The sequence below is a fragment of the Spizellomyces punctatus genome, assembly GCF_000182565.1.
Source record: "Spizellomyces punctatus DAOM BR117 chromosome Unknown supercont1.6, whole genome shotgun sequence".
Classification (NCBI taxonomy): Eukaryota; Fungi; Chytridiomycota; class Chytridiomycetes; order Spizellomycetales; family Spizellomycetaceae; genus Spizellomyces; species Spizellomyces punctatus.
Genome location: NW_015971542.1, coordinates 991,427 through 1,009,431, shown reverse-complemented (window position 1 = coordinate 1,009,431; position 18,005 = coordinate 991,427). Strand labels below are relative to the sequence as shown.

At 47.6% G+C, this 18,005-nt stretch overlaps 8 protein-coding genes across 11 annotated transcripts; 2 read left to right on the top strand and 6 right to left on the bottom strand.

Moving 5' to 3' along the window:
* Window positions 1-194: 194 nt before the first annotated feature.
* On the top strand, window positions 195-4,143 carry SPPG_04106 (tRNA ligase). The gene is made up of 5 exons (XM_016752354.1): window positions 195-782; window positions 848-1,152; window positions 1,221-1,404; window positions 1,463-2,366; window positions 2,446-4,143. The coding sequence occupies exons 1-5, from the start codon at window positions 218-220 to the stop codon at window positions 3,296-3,298; spliced, it is 2,811 nt and encodes a 936-aa protein (XP_016609053.1). The 5' UTR covers window positions 195-217; the 3' UTR covers window positions 3,299-4,143.
* On the bottom strand, window positions 3,357-4,784 carry SPPG_04105 (uncharacterized protein). Its single transcript, XM_016752353.1, has 2 exons — window positions 4,496-4,784; window positions 3,357-4,428 (listed from the first exon to the last, which is right to left on the bottom strand). Exons 1-2 carry the CDS (start codon window positions 4,519-4,521, stop codon window positions 3,588-3,590), a joined length of 867 nt encoding a protein of 288 aa, XP_016609052.1. The 5' UTR covers window positions 4,522-4,784; the 3' UTR covers window positions 3,357-3,587.
* A 590-nt stretch (window positions 4,785-5,374) lies between these two features.
* On the bottom strand, window positions 5,375-7,472 carry SPPG_04104 (the record flags this gene model as incomplete). 4 transcript variants are annotated; one of them, XM_016752352.1, is made up of 7 exons in its annotated part: window positions 6,667-7,472; window positions 6,385-6,583; window positions 6,168-6,317; window positions 5,962-6,111; window positions 5,756-5,905; window positions 5,577-5,699; window positions 5,375-5,508 (listed from the first exon to the last, which is right to left on the bottom strand). In XM_016752352.1, exons 2-6 carry the CDS (start codon window positions 6,507-6,509, stop codon window positions 5,594-5,596), a joined length of 681 nt encoding a protein of 226 aa, XP_016609051.1. In that variant the 5' UTR covers window positions 6,510-6,583; window positions 6,667-7,472. The 4 variants fall into 4 exon arrangements, with proteins under 4 accessions (XP_016609051.1, XP_016609050.1, XP_016609049.1 ...); XM_016752351.1 differs by lacking the exon at window positions 5,375-5,508 and having other exon boundaries at window positions 5,594-5,699; window positions 6,667-7,127; window positions 7,187-7,472; XM_016752350.1 differs by lacking the exon at window positions 5,375-5,508 and having other exon boundaries at window positions 5,594-5,699; window positions 6,667-7,362; window positions 7,435-7,472.
* A 63-nt stretch (window positions 7,473-7,535) lies between these two features.
* On the top strand, window positions 7,536-9,795 carry SPPG_04103 (phosphoglycerate kinase). Its single transcript, XM_016752348.1, has 13 exons — window positions 7,536-7,729; window positions 7,792-7,886; window positions 7,952-8,128; window positions 8,209-8,285; window positions 8,350-8,453; window positions 8,520-8,639; window positions 8,709-8,757; window positions 8,816-8,990; window positions 9,052-9,077; window positions 9,149-9,270; window positions 9,345-9,427; window positions 9,487-9,603; window positions 9,667-9,795. The coding sequence occupies exons 1-13, from the start codon at window positions 7,665-7,667 to the stop codon at window positions 9,705-9,707; spliced, it is 1,251 nt and encodes a 416-aa protein (XP_016609047.1). The 5' UTR covers window positions 7,536-7,664; the 3' UTR covers window positions 9,708-9,795.
* A 40-nt stretch (window positions 9,796-9,835) lies between these two features.
* SPPG_09175 (uncharacterized protein) lies at window positions 9,836-10,480 on the bottom strand (the record flags this gene model as incomplete). The annotated part of the gene is made up of 4 exons (XM_016757332.1): window positions 9,836-10,210; window positions 10,276-10,312; window positions 10,371-10,386; window positions 10,465-10,480. 4 exons carry the CDS (start codon window positions 10,478-10,480, stop codon window positions 9,836-9,838), a joined length of 444 nt encoding a protein of 147 aa, XP_016609046.1.
* A 240-nt stretch (window positions 10,481-10,720) lies between these two features.
* SPPG_04102 (NEK protein kinase) lies at window positions 10,721-13,226 on the bottom strand (the record flags this gene model as incomplete). The annotated part of the gene is made up of 15 exons (XM_016752347.1): window positions 10,721-11,069; window positions 11,134-11,221; window positions 11,288-11,583; window positions 11,652-11,719; window positions 11,783-11,830; window positions 11,891-11,969; window positions 12,034-12,064; window positions 12,116-12,167; window positions 12,224-12,245; window positions 12,322-12,412; window positions 12,484-12,503; window positions 12,570-12,686; window positions 12,752-12,806; window positions 12,881-13,043; window positions 13,131-13,226. The coding sequence occupies 15 exons, from the start codon at window positions 13,224-13,226 to the stop codon at window positions 10,721-10,723; spliced, it is 1,575 nt and encodes a 524-aa protein (XP_016609045.1).
* Window positions 13,227-13,507: 281 nt separating this feature from the next.
* SPPG_04101 (S-adenosylmethionine synthase) lies at window positions 13,508-15,073 on the bottom strand. The gene is made up of 3 exons (XM_016752346.1): window positions 14,898-15,073; window positions 14,252-14,829; window positions 13,508-14,180 (listed from the first exon to the last, which is right to left on the bottom strand). The coding sequence occupies exons 1-3, from the start codon at window positions 14,968-14,970 to the stop codon at window positions 13,677-13,679; spliced, it is 1,155 nt and encodes a 384-aa protein (XP_016609044.1). The 5' UTR covers window positions 14,971-15,073; the 3' UTR covers window positions 13,508-13,676.
* Window positions 15,074-15,707: 634 nt separating this feature from the next.
* On the bottom strand, window positions 15,708-17,967 carry SPPG_04100 (GTP-binding protein TypA/BipA; the record flags this gene model as incomplete). The annotated part of the gene is made up of 9 exons (XM_016752345.1): window positions 15,708-15,823; window positions 15,888-16,230; window positions 16,285-16,694; window positions 16,758-16,830; window positions 16,898-17,005; window positions 17,077-17,235; window positions 17,302-17,504; window positions 17,570-17,767; window positions 17,844-17,967. 9 exons carry the CDS (start codon window positions 17,965-17,967, stop codon window positions 15,708-15,710), a joined length of 1,734 nt encoding a protein of 577 aa, XP_016609043.1.
* Between the last annotated feature and the right edge of the window lie 38 nt (window positions 17,968-18,005).

Here is an 18,005-nt window from a genome sequence, read left to right as displayed (position 1 = left end):
CGATGATTTGTGTGATGCGCACGCTCGCCTCGCGTGTGTGGGTGACGGCCGTTGTTGACGATGCGACAAGGCCACAAGCGGCGAGTTGGTGCCCGACCAGGTTCGATCCAATTTGGGGGCTTCACGGTTGTGGCACAGTTTTATTGATGACAAAGCTGTGCCATCATGACTCACCAGAGGCCAAGTTCCTCAAGTTTGTAAAGTTCGTTGAAGGTACATGTCTGGGACATTGTCCGCCGCCCTTCTTTTCTCCATCCGACTTAACTTATCGTATCAGCCGAGATTCAGGTTCCGTCAAATATTCTTGGCTGTTGCCATGGGCAAAAAGAATAAGCACAAGCTTGGACAGGATGTTACCCGTCCGTTAGTCATTGAGGATGCAGTTGATCGACAGGCCGATCAGTTCGACGCATCAGAATTGGATGTCGTGAACAGCAAGCTCGAAAGTACGAGCCTTGAGGAGACCTTGACCCCTGCTACGCGTCTTGTTCAAGAATACAATGCACTACTGGTTTCGCCAGCTGGCAAAAAGAGAGCCTTCGTTCGTAGGACCCGCTATACGTTTACTCCTCGGGAAAGCAGAGGCATGCCCAAGGATGTGTCGAAGATCAAGGGCATCAAAACCAGGAATATTTATTCATACAATTGTCTGGAGAGCCTTTATCGCAAAGATCCTCCGGTATTCCCGACCTTGGCGAGAGGACTCTTCGTCACAGAAGTGGGCGAAGATGGAAGCGGAGATTGGAAAATCGTGATTAGAGGATATGACAAGTTCTTCAATGGTTATTAGCAGCGCTTCAGCATTGAATCACCAATGTCATTAAACTTGTTGTCGCTCATTTCACAGTTGGAGAAGTTCCTAGTACGTCGTGGGAAGCGCTCTCAGCCAACACTGAGGGACCTTATGAGGTCACCTTAAAGGAAAATGGCTGCATCATCTTTGCGGCCGCTCTGGATGACGAATTGGTTGTAACGTCAAAGCATGCATTAGGAGCAGGCCAAGTTCGAGAGACAGTCTCTGATGGCAGCACTAAGCCAAGCCATGCACAGAAGGGCGAAGAATGGGTGGACAAACATCTCAAGTCTGCTGGGCGGACACGACAGGATTTCGTCAAATTTCTTGCGAAGCATGATGTTACAGCTGTATTTGAGGTATTGACGCTGGGATCAATATTTCTATGCATCCGACCGACATTGTTCTTATGAATGAGGCAATATAGTTGGCCGATGATGACTTTGAAGAACATATTCTGGAATATCCTCCAGATCGACGTGGGCTTTACTTGCACGGTGTCAATGAGAACACCCCGGAATTTCAAACGTGGGAGAGTTCAAAACTACGGCCGATAGCAAGTGAATTTGGCTTCAAAATTGTGGATGCTCTAACGATGAGTACACTTAAAGGTGATACTTGTCACGTTGATAAATACGGGTGGAGTTTCTAAAGATCTATGATGTATAGAGGTGCGGGACTTCAGTGACTCGTGCCGTTCAACAGGTTCATACAATGGACGAGCAATCGAGGGATTTGTTGTTCGATGTCATCGAAAAACGCCGCCGAGCGGAATGCACTTCTTCAAAATCAAGTACGATGAACCCTATCTTATGTTTCGGGAATGGCGAGAAGTGACCAACCGCGTCCTTTCTGGGAAGCCAATGAAATTCAATCCGCGTTTCGAGCTAACCCGCCAATATGTGGAGTGGGTCCGTGCAAAGCTCAAAAGTGATCCGATTTTGTTTCGAGATTACGGAAAGCAAAAGGGAATCATTAGAGCGAGAAATCTCTTCTTACAAGAGGCCCGTCTTCCAAACATTGGCGAGCACATTGTAGCTGAAGCACGGCGCACTACTGAGGAGTTTGCACGGGGAGAGGCCACTCTCAAGACAGAGGAAGAAATGGAGGCAGAAGAAGCTCGCCGCATCAGTGGCGCGACTTTGAAAGCCAGATGTGAAGAATCGCAGACTTCGGCGAAGCAGTCGGACGGCCGCAAGCTGGGAAGCCTCTTCGGCACTGACAAAACTCTTGTTCTGCCTATCGCTACCATAGGCGCGGGGAAGACGTTTTTGGGCCGTCTTCTGACTCATCTGTTCCCCCGCATTGGACACATTCAGAGTGATAATATTGTGGCGAAGAAGGCAGCCAATGTATTTGAACGCGCGGTGCTGGACGGTTTTGAGAGAAACGACATCGTGTATGCCGACAAAAACAATCATCTGTCGCAGCATCGGCTAACCATTACAAAGGCCTTCAAGCAACGATATCCTGGAGGTACAATTGTGGCATTGGATTGGCAAATTGACAAGTTTGTTGAAGACAAGGGAATTGAGCCAGTAGTAGAGCTGGCCGCAAAGCGAGTAGTTGAGCGGTAAGTGCAACCAGATCTTCATCTCACACGGTCTTTCGTGGTGTATCCAATTGCAAAGCCTTAAATGATTCAATCTTAGAGGTGAGAATCATCAATCATTAACACCAAAACGTGCCGCGGACTATCGGAAAGTGATCCGGAACTTCACGATGAGGCGTGATCCAGTTGACAAAACAATTGAAGCAGATTCACTCATCGATATAGTTGTTACATTGAGCTTCACTGATAGCCCCCGAGCACACCTCTCCAAGATATTGCCCGTGCTGGGCCTCCCAGGACCAAGTACCGCTGCCTACACTGAAGCATATGAGGCATCGTTGGCCTATCAAGAGACTGTCTGCAAGGTTGTCAAAGATTCGAGCGCCAGGAGGAAGCCGCTGTACTACGGCATTAGATTGGACCCATCCTTTGATCTTGCTGGGCTCCTGACTAAATTGTTTTTGAAACAAGAACCTGAAGTGCGAAAAACGTGGGAGTCTCTGGTGTCGGCCAGACGCGTAGAAGAACAGAAGCTGAAAGGATGGCATGTGACGCTTTGCATGACGCGACGTGGGGATTCCAAGGCCGAAGAACTGTCTAAAGTATATGCCCAGAGAATTGCGGAATACGTTGACGCCCATCCTTTTGCCTCTCAGGCATCTGCACAAACAGGACCTGGAATACCAGTGCGCATTAGTTTCAAAGAAGTGGTCTGGGATGACCGTGTGATGGCCATTGTAGTGGACGGAATGCCCGCAGACATTCGTAGTTGCAATGCCATACCACATGTCACGGTTGCAACCGCATCTAACGATGTAAAACCTGTTACAAGTAATGAAGTCTTAGATTGGGCGTACAGGTCAGACGGAAGTGGAGAAGGAAGCTGCATCTGGCGATTAGCTATGGAGGGATGCAATGATGTTGATGGACAACTATGCGCATTTTACTATTAGATTGCCTGCATCCATTGTGAGCAGGGACTTGGAGACTGTGCCTTAAGTCATAAAGAAATTCGGTAGGATGTCACTTGTATATTTCCAATCCCAACTGAGAGCTAGCATTAACTAGGTGGTATCTAGCACCCTTGACCCATCATAAACTTCAAACTTTTATAGATCTGAACAACGCGGGTCTACGGACATGATCCACGATATAGCCGAACATCTGGCACCTAGCGTAGGTAGAATGTGTATCACATGCAAATATCTGCACGCAATCTTTATCTCGCCGACCGGCAGCCTTCTAGTGATTTTGGGTCCCGGACGCAGTGGCCGTAGCTTTAATGTGCACTGATTCACCTTCCCTTCCTACCGAGGAAGGCTTTCGTTGGGATTCCAGACTGCTGGGGCCATTGTGGTTGCTTCTATTCTTCAGAGCCTTCTGGAAGCGATTGATGTCTGTCAAGAATATTACGGGTATCATCGCAGGCAAAACCATTACGAAAGACCAGTACGTGATCTGAGGAATATAATTCGACGCCGTTGTGTAACTCAACGCTATGATGACGACGTAGAGAGCAACACGGACAATTGCTTCCAACCAGAGCGCTACGAGCTTGCTCCAGTTCCTGTTGCGATCGAAGGCGGTGGCGCATTGAGCAATCTTGATCTGCAGAAGACTGAAGTAGATGATTTCTGCCGGAATGATATAGGAGACTGTGGCTATTGCTGATTTGCCGGTTGCTGGGGACGCGTACGTTCCATAGTACTGTTTAAAATCAATGTTCCAGAGCGCCATGGCAGTAAATTGGATGACTGCTTGAATGATGTTCAGTGAAACCGGAATCGCATTTTGGAGCTTGGTAGACAGGTGATAGATCATGCACGTTCGACGCACGGAATAGTACGATTGGGCCAATATCGCAATGTTCCAGAAGGTTGAATTTACGATATTGAGTCGCAGGAAACCATCGATATTGCCGTCCCCAAGAGCGCGCCAAGTGAAACAATTTACAGAAAGTGCGATGATCCAACAGATGAAAAACGCCAGAATTGCGACCTTGAGCTGCACATCTTTGATAAGCTGAATATTTTCCCAGCATGTTCCTAAAATGATCAAAGTGATAATAATGCCAGTGTAGTCACTATGGAAAGCAATCGCCTGGTCATTGAGGGAACAGACACAACCAAAAGGTGACTAAATAAACTTACGCGGCGACTAGAGGTCCGACGTCCATTCTGCTGCTTCACGACTTTGTATTTACGCTTTAGATACAGGTACTGTGATCGGATACTGTGATCGGAGACGGCAACCTTTTAAGCGTCCTTTTATCCCCCTTCTTTAAAAACGTTTTGACGCACGACATGGCCTAGAACCTTGCCCTCGGTCAACACAATATTGTCTATGGTACGTTAGATCCTCATTGTCAAAATCAACTTTAGCAAGTAAGGTAATGCATGCAAGAAAATCCCCTTCATAACGATCCGCGGTCACATGTTTGAATCCTCGAACTCGGCATCCAGGCTTCATTGTACCTTCAATTATATTTATGCAAAACATACCGTCGATAATTGAACGATAATATTCTCATATTGTTCTCCTAGGGAAGCAGAAAGCAAAATCGGAACAATGCAAACGGTAAATAGTATCTTCCATTCCATTTACCAGACGGAAATAGTCTTTTGAGTAAACAGCCAATCGGACAGCCACACTGCGCTCCTGTAAACAATTCCAGTTCCTGGTTTCTGAGCGCCCCCATATTTGTGGCCCTCGGTCATCGGGCGTGGGTCCCCTCCGTCCGTCGGAGTTTTTATTAAAATGTAGCTTACGTAACCAATGTGCCTTTATCCAACCTGTTATGCTCCAGCGAGTCCAGTGCGCCTCCCTTTGAATAAACCAGCTAAACTATTGTGCCATCAGGAGAATTCAGATCTTGTCAGTAGTAACCAAAGGCGCGGTGATTTCTTTTTCAGTTAAGCGGATACCAGATAAAGTGGGAGCTATATCCTAATATCATAATCCCACATCGCTAATGCTGTAAGCAAGAAACCCTTGTCACCGAGCAATTTTATGCAGAGCAAGTTCAAATTGGCAATGATATCATATTTCATGAAAGGCATATGGAAATGATTATTTACAGCAATTGAGGTAATACAGCTGTGGGCTCTCTTCTCATATAACCAAATATATCTCAATATCCAATCAGTGTGCCATCGTCAGAAGCCTTGTACGAGATCCAAATGAGTGTCAGCCATCTGAGGAATAAGGCTGCAAAGGGGGATAATTACGTACCTCTCAAATTGATGGATTCAGTGTTTATGGCCATGGCGACCTGAAAAGCGACCATCATCGTAGGCACCCTCTCTTCCGTCGGACCATCGTCCGCTCCAACGGCCAGTGTTTCGATCGTACGCCCTAGTAATTCATGTGAATTGTAGTGCATGCGTAATTTTTTCTATGAGATCGCCTACCCTTCGAATTCCGGCTTTTCGTGCTTGGTTGCTTCTGTTTGAATTCCGTATTTATGGCCACGGCGACCTGAAAAGCGACCATCATCGTAGGCACCCTCTCTTCCGTCGGACCATCGTCCGCTCCAACGGTCAGTGTTTCGATCGTACGCCCTAGTAATTCATATGAATTGTAGTGCATGCGTAATTTTTTCTATGAGATCGCCTACCCTTCGAATTCCGGCTTCTCGTGCTTGGTTGCTTCTGTTTGAATTCCGTATTTATGGCCACGGCGACCTGAAAAGCGACCATCATCGTAGGCACCCTCTCTCCCGTCGGACCATCGTCCGCTCCAACGGTCAGTGTTTCGATCGTACGCCCTAGTAATTCATGTGAATTGTAGTGCATGCGTAATTTTTTCTATGAGATCGCCTACCCTTCGAATTCCGGCTTCTCGTGTTTCGAGGCCTCTGTTTGAATGCCGTAACGCCCATGCTCCTTGCGTCCGGAGAATTCGCCGTGACCATAAGCCCCTTCTGTGCCGTCCGACCATCGGCCAGCCCAATTTCCAAAAGCATCAATCGCCCTGGATTTAAAGGATCGCCAACATGAGTACAAAAGAGCATGCGCAAAGAGAGAGCTGCGCTACGTACCCTTCAAATTCACTCTTCTCGTTATCTTCATGGTATCTATTATGGCTGTTATGGCCGCGTTCCCCAGAAGGCGCAGCGGCAGCGGTGGCAATCAAGGCGATTAAAGCTGGAATGATGCACTTCATCGTATCTGTTTGTATCGAGTTCAAAGAGTGGTGAAGCAGAGAGTTTGTTTCGACGCTGAATGGATAATGAGAATCTGTTGAACGGGATATTGAGGGCCTTCAGATATTTATGTCAAGATGGTGAGCGCCCGGAGGCATAACGGTGAAGGTTGAGTACCTGGCGGCTGGAAAAGCAGCCATTAGCTGAGCCTTCTCGGTGTTTTAGTCTCGCGTTCCGCCTCGCCAACTCAGCCGGCTTGACTCTCAGGTTTAGGGCCCTGGTGCTCAGTCCAGAGGCATTTTGGCAGTGCACCAAACCTGCGCCTGGTGCACAAAGGACAGTTGACGAGTTTGACGCCCTAAAGTACAGTCTAAAAGACAACCCACCCATAAGTGCAGTACCTACAAGTATGGATAACTGCGGAGACATTCGGCTCAGCAGGCCCTGAAAATCCCGCACTGCCTGTGCAATCCCGCACTGCCTATATGTGTATCAAGTAAGTATCCTAAACATTCTCCTTGCTCCAATTCGCCATGACACATTTTTACGCCATTGCCTACTATAAATCAATGTTCTTACCCCAAGCCACAACGACATTTTGGCAAAACGGCCCAGATTCAGCACTTTTAGGCTTGGTTCTAGCACATGGTTCAGAGCAACTTTCTACCTGCTCGACCTACACAGCCCTTCTACTCACGTTTTATCGGCGTAACAAAGTGGGCACAACCACAATATCGCCACCATTTTAGTTTTCCAACAAATCTTACAAGGTGAGCTTACTCTAGAAGAAGTGAACTCGACAGAAAGATAATATTATGTAACAAAAACCTTGCCATCATTATCAAGCCCAATATGGATCCAATTCAGAGACTGCTGTAGGGGAGTGCTCTGTTACAAGACCAAGAATATGCAATACATCGAGAGCAAAACGTTTCAAAGCATTACTTTAGATAATTCCATGTAGTCCGGGTTGGAACAAATATCCATCATGTCAAAAAGGGCTTGAAGGATGTTCGTAGCCGTGATTATCTAATGTGCTAAGCGTCCGATCATCCCCGAGGCATGACTCAGCTCTGACGCCGAATCGATTCGACCACAGCACCAAAAAGGTTCATCTCTGCCTTCACACACACCATCGGCAACGCGATTCTTTACCCATTAGGTTTACCTACACAATGTCTTTGAGCAACAAACTTGGTATTCAGGACGTGGACCTTTCCGGCAAGCGCGTCCTCATTCGGTAGGAGCCGTAGAGTAAGACTTTCAATATAGTATACCAAATTTGATACCTTAACCATCCAGGGTTGACTTTAACGTTCCTTTTGCGAACGGCAAAATCTCAAACAACCAGCGTATTACAGCTGCTCTTCCAACAATCAAATATGCCCTTGAAAAAGGTGAGCAAAAATTGATACCACCTGCAGCCAAGAAGATACATCTTAACATGACCTGCCCCGAATAGGCGCCAAGAGCGTCGTGCTTATGAGCCACCTCGGTCGTCCTGATGGAAAGGTTGTGGCCAAGTACTCTCTCAAGCCAGTTGCAGAAGAAGTGGGCAAGCTCCTCGGCAAACCCGTGACCTTCTTGGACGACTGTGTTGGACCAAAAGTCGAAGAACATTGTGCTAAGGCATCTAATGGTACGAGAACATAGACATCCACAGTCGCTCTCTTGGAGCACGTCATGGCGGAAACTGATGGGATTTTGTCATCCTCGTAGGAGAGATCATTTTGTTGGAGAACTTGCGGTTCCACATCGAGGAGGAAGGCTCCACAAAGGACGAGCAGGGCAACAAGGTTTGTCTAAAAAAGAGTGTTAGATCTCCATCAGGGTTGTTGTTCACATTTTCACTGTTTTTAGATCAAGGCCTCGAAAGAGGACGTTGAGAAATTCCGCGCTTCGCTTTCCAAGCTTGGCGATGTGTACATCAATGATGCCTTTGGAACGGCTCACCGGGCGCATAGGTAGACCCACCGGTGTCAAGTCCCTTTGTCATTTGCATTCTTCTTACACTCTGCTCTCATGCCTAGCTCTATGGTCGGCGTCAACCTCCCAGTGAAAGCCGCAGGTTTCCTCATGAAAAAGGAGCTCGACTTCTTTGGCAAGGCCTTGGAAAACCCGGAACGCCCGTTCCTTGCTATCCTCGGAGGGTAAGATACCTTAACTGTTAGTAGGTGCAGTGTTAACGCACCTAGATGATAATCGCTCTTCACATCCAGTGCCAAGGTGACAGACAAGATCCAGCTCATCGACAATCTTTTGGACAAGGTTAGCAAATATATTCAACTACATTGGTCCATAACCTTCAGCCTAACTTCTTGAACAGGTCAATGCCTGTATTATCTGCGGCGGTATGGCTTTCACCTTCCTGAAGACTTTGGAGAATGTGGAGATCGGAAACTCCTTGTTCGATGAAGAGGGCGCCAAAATCGTACAGAAGCTAGTCGAGAAAGCAAAGGCGAAGAACGTCAAACTCTACCTCCCAAAAGACTTTGTGACAGGTACGCTTCACTAGCGATGGTGGCAGAACGCGTGCCAGGATACTAACAATTGGGACTGTAGCTGACAAGTTTGACGCCAACGCCAACGTAATTATACCGACCTACGAAGAGGCATGAGTATAATGGCCCTAACGTTACTCCCCTTGTTGTCCTTATAGGTTGGTTACGCCACAAAAGAAGAGGGTATCCCCAAGGGCTGGTTGGGTCTTGACTCTGGAAAGAAAACCAACGAAGAGTCCCGTCAGGCGGTCTTGGAAGCAAAGACTATCCTCTGGAATGGGTATGTTGCGGTGTCTTTGATGTTCCGAAAGGCGCTGCTCTCCCTTGGTTCGCCCCTAACTATTCTCTGAGTAGACCCGCAGGAGTTTTCGAGTTTGACAAGTTCGCGGAGGGAACCAACAGCTTGCTGGAGGCGTGCGCAGAGGCGACGAAGAAGGGTTAGTTACAATTCCACCAGCCGATTTCTTGATCTTGATTACTGACGAATGTACTACAGGAGCAACCTCGATCGTTGGTGGCGGTGATACGGCTACTGCTGTGGCTAAAGCCGGTCGGGAAGACGACTTCTCTCATGTCAGTACTGGAGGGGGTGCTAGTTTGGAGCTGTTGGAAGGTGCGTGCTCTTAGCTTTCGAATATCTTCAGGCATTTGAGATGTTGACAATGTGATCCCACAGGCAAGGACCTTCCAGGTGTCGCTGCACTCTCATCGAAATAAACTTTTCTCGATACTTTGCCCATGTATTTCTACTCTGCCGTCTCTTATATCCATCAGATCAAGAATAGATGACCATTTACCACCGCCATTCAGTTTGAGCTTATGAGCTGTTCAGTTCATTGTGGCAGTCAAATATTGCGTTTTGGGGTCTCGCCATTCATCGGCAATCCTGGCACCCCCTCTGCAAGTGCAAAGTGCACCATGTCAATATCATCGTCGATTGTTTTCATCAAACTAACGTGTAGTGATGAGCCATTTGCGACGGTTGGTGGTCGGAGAAACCACTTACTCCGTGCTCCATAGCGGTTGTTGATCCTGATATGTGGTTTACACCTTCGGACCTCTCCCAAAGGAAGCTGAAAAATACCGGACGGTTTGCAAAGTTGAGCTTGGAGCAGTCCACAATAGCCAAAAGGTGTCTTTATCACAAACCTCTTTTCCAATTTTATTCGTCGAATACTGGCATTAATTTTGGCTAGCTGGATATTCAACCGATCATACTCCTGCAAGCATCTCCTCTCTTATTATCAATTGGCATCAAAAACTAGCACACATTGTATTCACGCACCCTCTCCATGTCTTTGACCTTCTCCTTCATTGCTTTACTGGGGATGGTGCATGTGATTAAGAGTCAGATTCAAGCTGACATGACAGCAGACATACTATTTTGCCTTGTATGCTACAAGAAATTAGTTCAGGATGAGTACAAGTGATTGGTAGGGATGTCCAAGTAACATGGTCCAATGTGCGCAAGTACCATCTTCAGCATTCATGCTCCAGGTGATCTTGCTGACAACACGCGTTGAACTGGCGGTCGGGAGTGTGAAATGCAGGATAGGAACTGCCCAAGAACGCTGGTCGTCAAACACTTGATTGCAAGGCCAACGTGACAATGCACTGAAACGTTCAGGATGAGGACGACCGATCTATCTATCTCGTTCCGACCTCAAGTTATCAATGTCAAATTAACACGTGACCATATGCTTGTGATATTCTTCCATAAACTGCAAATCCTACGGGGATAAATGCATCATAATAGACATGTCGTCCGGTCCAGTTGTCTTTGGTCTCATGGGTGACGAGAGAGCAAATTGTTCAAGTCCTTTCACAATGTCATCCATTTCCCCGTGGTGGTTCACCCTCCAGTCGCGCTCTGATTGTGCGCGTCGAAGGAGCGGACCGCCTGTATGCCTTACGTCCGCTCTTATCTTTTCTGCCGAACCTGTCGGATGATTGGTGCCGGCACTCCCTGGCGCGCTGATGGGTGGGGTCGGAAGGCTGGAGATAGGGGTGCTTACGCCTTTTATGCTTTTCCGCCTTCCCAGCACACCAAGGTTGCCAAAAGCCGATGTGAACACGTTCCTGATACAGCAAAGAGGTCAGCGAGTGGCTCATGAAAAAATCATTTAAATGAAGGAACTCATACTCCTTGTTGCTTGCAGTGGTCCTCTCTTCTAATCCACGACGGTATGTGTGATTTACTGTATGTGGCACATGCCGTTGCTTTTCTATAGCTGCAATTATAATAAGTAAAGATTTTTTCACATGGTACTCAACCTAGAGTAGTAGTCAACAAGTACCTTGCTGCAAAAGGGTCCGATTCTCTATAAGCTCCGCTTCCCGCTTTAACAAAGACTCTTCTTTTGCTCGTAGAGCCGACATTAATTGGTGTTCCAATTGCGCGTATTTCCTCTTCAGTTCCTCCTCCTGTCGCTCTAATGTGGCCTTCAATCGCTCTTCATGTGCCACTGCGACCCTCTTCCATTCCTCCTCACGCGCGAGGACCGCAACTTCTCTTGCTTCGATTGCCAATTCTCGTTTTCGCAGTTCATCCTCACGCTGGTCAACAGCTGGTGGTTTTTCGTTCTTTGGTGGTCTAAACAATATCACGATTAGAGATCGAATATTTCTTATGACATTTCGCGCGTTTCCAAGACTGCGTACTCTTCACCGAGTGCTTGTTTTATCATTGGTACTTCAAGTAGGTCAGCAGTTGTCGGACGTCGCGATTGCTACGAGCCACGACATGAGCTCAAGCGCCTTCAAATGTTACATTGGGTGCATAACAAACATACATTTACTTGCAACATTGCTTTTATGATGTAGAAAAGCTCTTGGGAATACTTATGTGTGCATCAATATTCCATACACAATCTTGAAAAACATCCAGCCGCCGGTCTTACCTGTGGCGGCAAAGGGGCAACGGCACCTTGTTGAATCTTCATGGCAAGCTGTGATTGTGTTTTTGCTTGAAAGGGTGGACTGAATATGACGCACAGTAGTTAGAGTAAAAGTCGACAATAATATTTTTTGAACAGACGCTTACTCCAAAGTGCATAGTTCGTAAATCAGACATCCTTCGCGGGGTGTTAATATCATGCTGGATGGACAGAAAACGGCCGACTTACCTAATGCCCACACGTCCGATTTTTCATTGTAACTTGACTCGCTGATCAGTTCCTGCACAAAAGAGATTCAGAACATGTGGCATTTCGCCATGCCCGGGTGTTGCATACCGGTGACATGTAAAACGGAGTTCTATCAGTCGGAACAAGGTATTCATGAATAAAGATGTAAGGATTCGACCTGGCAATCCACCAGACTAGCACCATACCCAACATATGTTCTAGCAAACTCGGATCCGTCCATTAATCGCGACAACCCAAAGTCCCCCAACTTGACATCATCTCGCCCATCGAGGAAAACTGTTGCCAGTAGCGAATCCAATTAGACCTGCCCAAGTGACGCTGTCATTCAAATGCTTCTCAATCTGTACCATTGTCCGGTTTAAGATCCCTAATAGTGGTGAAGCTGTCAGCTTCAAACAATTATGTAAGGGCAGACAGCGAAGGGATAAAGCACCTGTGCAGCACCGTTGGGCGGACACCGGACTTGCCGGATCCCGGACAGTGGCATTCATGAAGGGCTAAAAGGAGCTGTGCGAGGTATTTCCATATTGTCTGCTCCGCAAAGCGCTTCCTGAAGTTGTCGTAATGGAAATCTTAACAATCGTCGGTTGTCTGCGAAAGATTGTGCCTGCATACCCTCTTTTCTTATATCTTCGTATTACTTCCGCCAAGTCCCCACCTTCGCAGTATTCTATGACATCAAATCGCATGGTCAATTTATTGCATATACATAAGGCACCCGAGAGTAAAACGTATAGTACTTACCCATATATATGTACATCAAACAATTGTCACGGTCCACGTCCCGCTCGTAATAGCGCACAATATGGGGATGACGAAGCTCCCTCAGAATGTTGACCTCCGCCACAAGCTGCTTTTTTTCTCTTTCGCTCATTCGTTTGTAGTCAATTTCTTTACGAGCGTAAATCTGTACGCAGAGAAACCATTATCGTGAGGACCATTCGAGCACGCTGGAATTTGGCTGGCTCCTGCAACTTTGTGACGTGCAACTGACCTTTCCATCTGACCGTCGTCGAACTTTCCGAATCACACCAAACGAGCCCCGACCTATCAGGTTCAATGGCTCGTACTTGTTGGGATTGTACTCCATGTTGCTCTTGGGTAGTTTGTAAAGCTAGCACCAATCTTTTTTCACACGCGGTCCTGCTGTGAGAATAAGGAACACTGCGTGCAGTAGGCAATCGACTCAATGTAAACATACTGCGGTAAACGCCAGAATTGAAGCGGTCCTACGGTTTCAGCACATGAGCAATAATTCGATTCCTCTTGTGGATGCTCCACTTTCTCTGTTGAGAAGGCTCGCGGAAAGACACGAATGAATCCTATGCTGGACCAACGTGTTTTCGGACACATTCGGACATATTGCCATATTTGGACGGACGTATATCATCAATTGTAATATATTTAAAAAATAAAAGAGGAGGCGATTATGGGGCGACCCGCGCCAAACGCAAGTCAAATCGCCCTGTACATAACCCATAATGTCGAGCCCCAGACCGACATTTTTGCATCTTCTAAGTTTAATGTTCAAAAGTTACATTTAAAACTTGAGAGCCTTGGGCTGCTCCCAGGTGAACTGGGAACGACCAAAGTGTCCGTAGCGAGCAGATTCCTCGTAGATGGGCTTGAAGAGATCAAGCTCCTTGACAATGACACCAGGACGGAGGTCAAAGTTGTTCTTGACAATCTCGAGAAGTTCAGCATTGGTCTTTACACCGGTGCCGTATGTGTCAATGAAAATGGAGGTGGGTTCAGCGACACCGATGGCGTACGACAGTTGCACCAGAGCACGACGGGCGAGCTTGGCGGCCACGAGAGACTTTGCAATCCATCGGGCAGTGTATGCAGCGGAACGGTCGACCTTGGACCAGTCCTTTCCAGAGAAAGCACCACCACCGTGGGCACCCCAACCGCCGTAGGTGTCGACAATGATCTTACGACCAGTGACACCAGCGTCACCTTGTGGTCCACCAATCACGAAACGACCAGAGGGTTGCAAGTGGTAGATGGTGCGATCATCGAGGTATTGGGGAGGAATGACAGTCTACATATAAACCATCATTTACGTTAGTTCATATTCCAGATTCACTAGAATTGATGCCTTGTGACACGAACCTTGATGATCTTCTCCTGGAGCTCCTTTTGGATCTGCTCCTGAGAGATTTCGGGAGCGTGCTGAGTAGAGATGACGATGGTGTGGACGCGCTGGGGAACGGGGACACCGTTGATCATCTTGTATTCAACAGTGACCTGGGTCTTGGAGTCGGGACGCAACCAACCCATTTCACCGTTACGACGAAGCTCAGCCATCTTGATGTTGAGCTTGTGGGCGAGCACGATGGTGAGGGGCATGAGCTCGGGGGTCTCGTCAGAGGCGTACCCGAACATGATACCCTGGTCACCAGCACCAATCTTCTCGAGGTCGGCACCCTGCTGTACGAGACCGCTGGCGATTTCGGGAGACTGTTGCTCAATGGCAACGAGGACGTTGCAAGTCTTGTAGTCGAAACCCTTGCTGGAGTCGTCAAAGCCAATCTTCTTGACAGTCTCACGGATGATCTTTTGGTAGTCCAAGGTGGCCTTGGTGGTGATTTCACCGAGGACCATGATCATACCAGTCTTGGTGGCCGTCTCACAAGCGACACGGGAGAAGGGGTCCTGAGCCAAGCAGGCATCCAGGATGGCGTCAGAGACTAAATGTAGAATAATGCGTGAGCAATGCAAGATTGCGGGTTGAAATTGACGGGAACGGTCATCATACCCTGATCGCAAATCTTGTCGGGGTGACCCTCACCGACAGATTCAGAAGTGAAGAGGAAGGTTTCTTCGGCCATGTCGTGTATGTGCTTGTGCGTGCGTGGGGTGATGCGGAAAAGTGATGAGCGTTAAATGGAGGGGGGGAGGTCAGAACGGGCCCCTTCTTATGTGGCGTTTTGGGCCTCAACCCCACGGCCCCAACGCAAAAAGGCAAAAATTGTTTCCCCCAAAAATTCCGGACGTTCGGACATGGCGGACATTGCGTGCTCGCAACGCTCAATGATTGGGGCTCTCGGCTTCAGGCCGTCGTCGCTTCCATCACAACGTGCTTTTCTTTGGACCGCTGGGCGAGTTTGGCAGGCAAGCGGAAGCTCAAAAGACCGATAAAGAACTTTGCTTGCCGTTGACTCCCATTTGGCATTGGTTTGCCCGTAGGTGGCTTCTCAAAACTGCCTTTGAGGACCGCACTCGAGAAGCTTGTGATGGGAGAACATATTCCATTGCGACCTGTCAACACTGTTTGCCAAGGTCTGCAATGGTACCGAGCAAAAGAGTACTATTGACATGGGTGAGCATATCCGTTACTTTCAAGCAGTTGATCTGGGGTCATCTTTCAGCTGTAAGTGACCTCCATGGAATAGTTACCAGGAAATCAGTAACAACTATGTTTATTTTGTCGCAGTTGGCGACTGGCGAACTCACAAAGGATGTCTTAAAGTCTATATAAATATCGCTACGAACATGAATATACATAGTAAACACAAAGGCGGATGCGCTCATCTATGCTACAATCTACATAAAAAGAATGAAACCTTTACAAGGTTCCGAAATCGGGGTGCCGTTTCCTGGCTTGAGCTTTGCGCTTGGTGCTGTCGAGTTCCTTCTTTCGCGTTCGGATACTCACAGGAGTGATTTCAATCACTTCGTCATCTATGGGATCGTCTTAGTGTCGATGATTTCATCAAATCTCCATTGCAAAAAAACAGTATTGTACCTTGAACGTAGGCAAGCATCTTCTCTAACCCCATCGAGTCCACTGGAGTCAACCGAATTTGTTCTTCCTTGTTGACTTGTCGTATGTTGGTCAACTGCTTGGCTTTAACAGGATTGACTTCAAGGTCATGCTCGCGGTTGTGCTCCCCAATGATCATCCCAGGATATACTTTGGTACCGGGTGTGACAAATAGTTTGCCACGAGGTTCAACGGCTGCGAGTGCATATGCTGTCGTTTCACCTGACGCTGTCGAAATAATGGAGCCTTTCCGGGTTCTGTCCAATTGCCCTTTATAAGGCTCGTAGCCGAGAAGCAGATAGTTGATGATACCTTGTCCGTGCGTCTATAGTCCGAGAGTCAATTTTGAGTGTAAGAAAAAAAATGTGATCTCACGTACGTCGTTCTTGAACTCGGCTGGGTAACCCAACAAGCCCCTTGTTGGGACATGGAAGATCAATCTCGCCTTGTCGCCAGTCTCAGTATAGCTCTTCATGTCTCCTTTCCTCTTTGTAATCTTCTCAATCACCGTCCCCGCATGCTCATGCTCAACATCGATCGTCACTTCCTCTATCGGTTCCAAAATCTTCCTCTCCTTGTCCTCTCCTTCCACTTTGTAGATGACTCGAGGGGGAGATACGGACATTTCGAATCCTTCTCGTCGCATAGTCTCAATAAGTACGCCCATTTGTAATTCTCCGCGCCCCTTGACTTCGAAAGCTTCACCGTGTTGCACAACCTGCAGAGCGACATTGGTCTCAGTCTCTTTCACAAGACGGTCTCGCAACACTTGTGAAGTCAAGAATTTCCCTGAATGTATTGCCGGTTAAGGATTGCGTATTCCCGCAAACAGTAATACAAACTGTGACCTACCCTCTTTGCCACCTAAAGGCGAGTCATTTACATAAAACATCATGGAAATCGTAGGAGGATCGACTTTGGTGAACTGAAAAAAATCCACGTACAGAGTGAATTACAGGCACACACGCTTGAATAGGACAGAGATGACAAACCGGTAATGGATTGGACACTGCCGTATCACAAATAGTGTGGTTGACGTAGGCGCCATCAATACCCGCCACAGAGACAATATCTCCTGCGGCCGCCACTTCCGTCGCAACCTATAGATACATGGAAACAGAGGTTGACTACTAAGACGACTGCAACAGTAAACCAGGACCAGAGTATATACCTGTTGCAAACCCTGACGCAGGAAAATCCTAGTGCACCGTCCTTCCACAGCAATCTTGCCATCAGTGTTAAGGGACTTGATCTTGTCCCCCACCCTAAGTGTACCGGACTGGATCTTGCCCATGTAACACTTGCCGACGTATGGGTCGCTCTCAATTTGCTGTCATCCAGAATTCCGTCAGTGCCACGACCATCAATCTGCAATCAGATGAAGCCTTGGACCTACCGTTACTAGCATAGAGAAGGGCGCTGAACGGTCAACGCTAGGCGCCGGAACATGATTTACGATTTCCTCAAGTAATGGCAGAACATTGTCTCGCTTTCCATTCAACTCTCTGGTCGCCCACCCATCTTTCGCCGAAGCGTACAAAATCGGGTACTCCAGCTGCGTCTCATTGGCATCAAGACCGATGAAAAGTTCAAGGAGTTCTGCAGATACAATTCCCATTTAACGACGCAATCAAACATCTGCTGTCTAATATAGAGAAACGTACCCTCCTCAACTTCTTCTGGCCGAGCAGTGGGTCGGTCAACCTTATTCATAACCACCAGTGGTTTTAAATTCTTCTCCAAGGCTTTTGACAAGACAAATTTTGTCTGCGTCATTGGGCCTTCTGTTCCACACACCACCAAGCATACACCATCGACCATCGACAACACGCGTTCGACCTCTCCACCGAAATCTGCGTGCCCTAATTCAAGCAAAGTGTACATCATTAAACCAAAAGCTTTACATTATTGCACGCCCACATGGAAACGCAGTGGTACCTGGGGTATCAACAATGTTAATACGGTAGCCCTTGTAGGTTATTCCAGTGCTCTTCGACAAGATGGTAATCCCTCGCTCCTTTTCCAAATCGTTAGAGTCCATAACCCTTGCCCCGCTCTCCATCTTTGCGGCACCTGATTATATGCGAGTTAGCAGGGAAT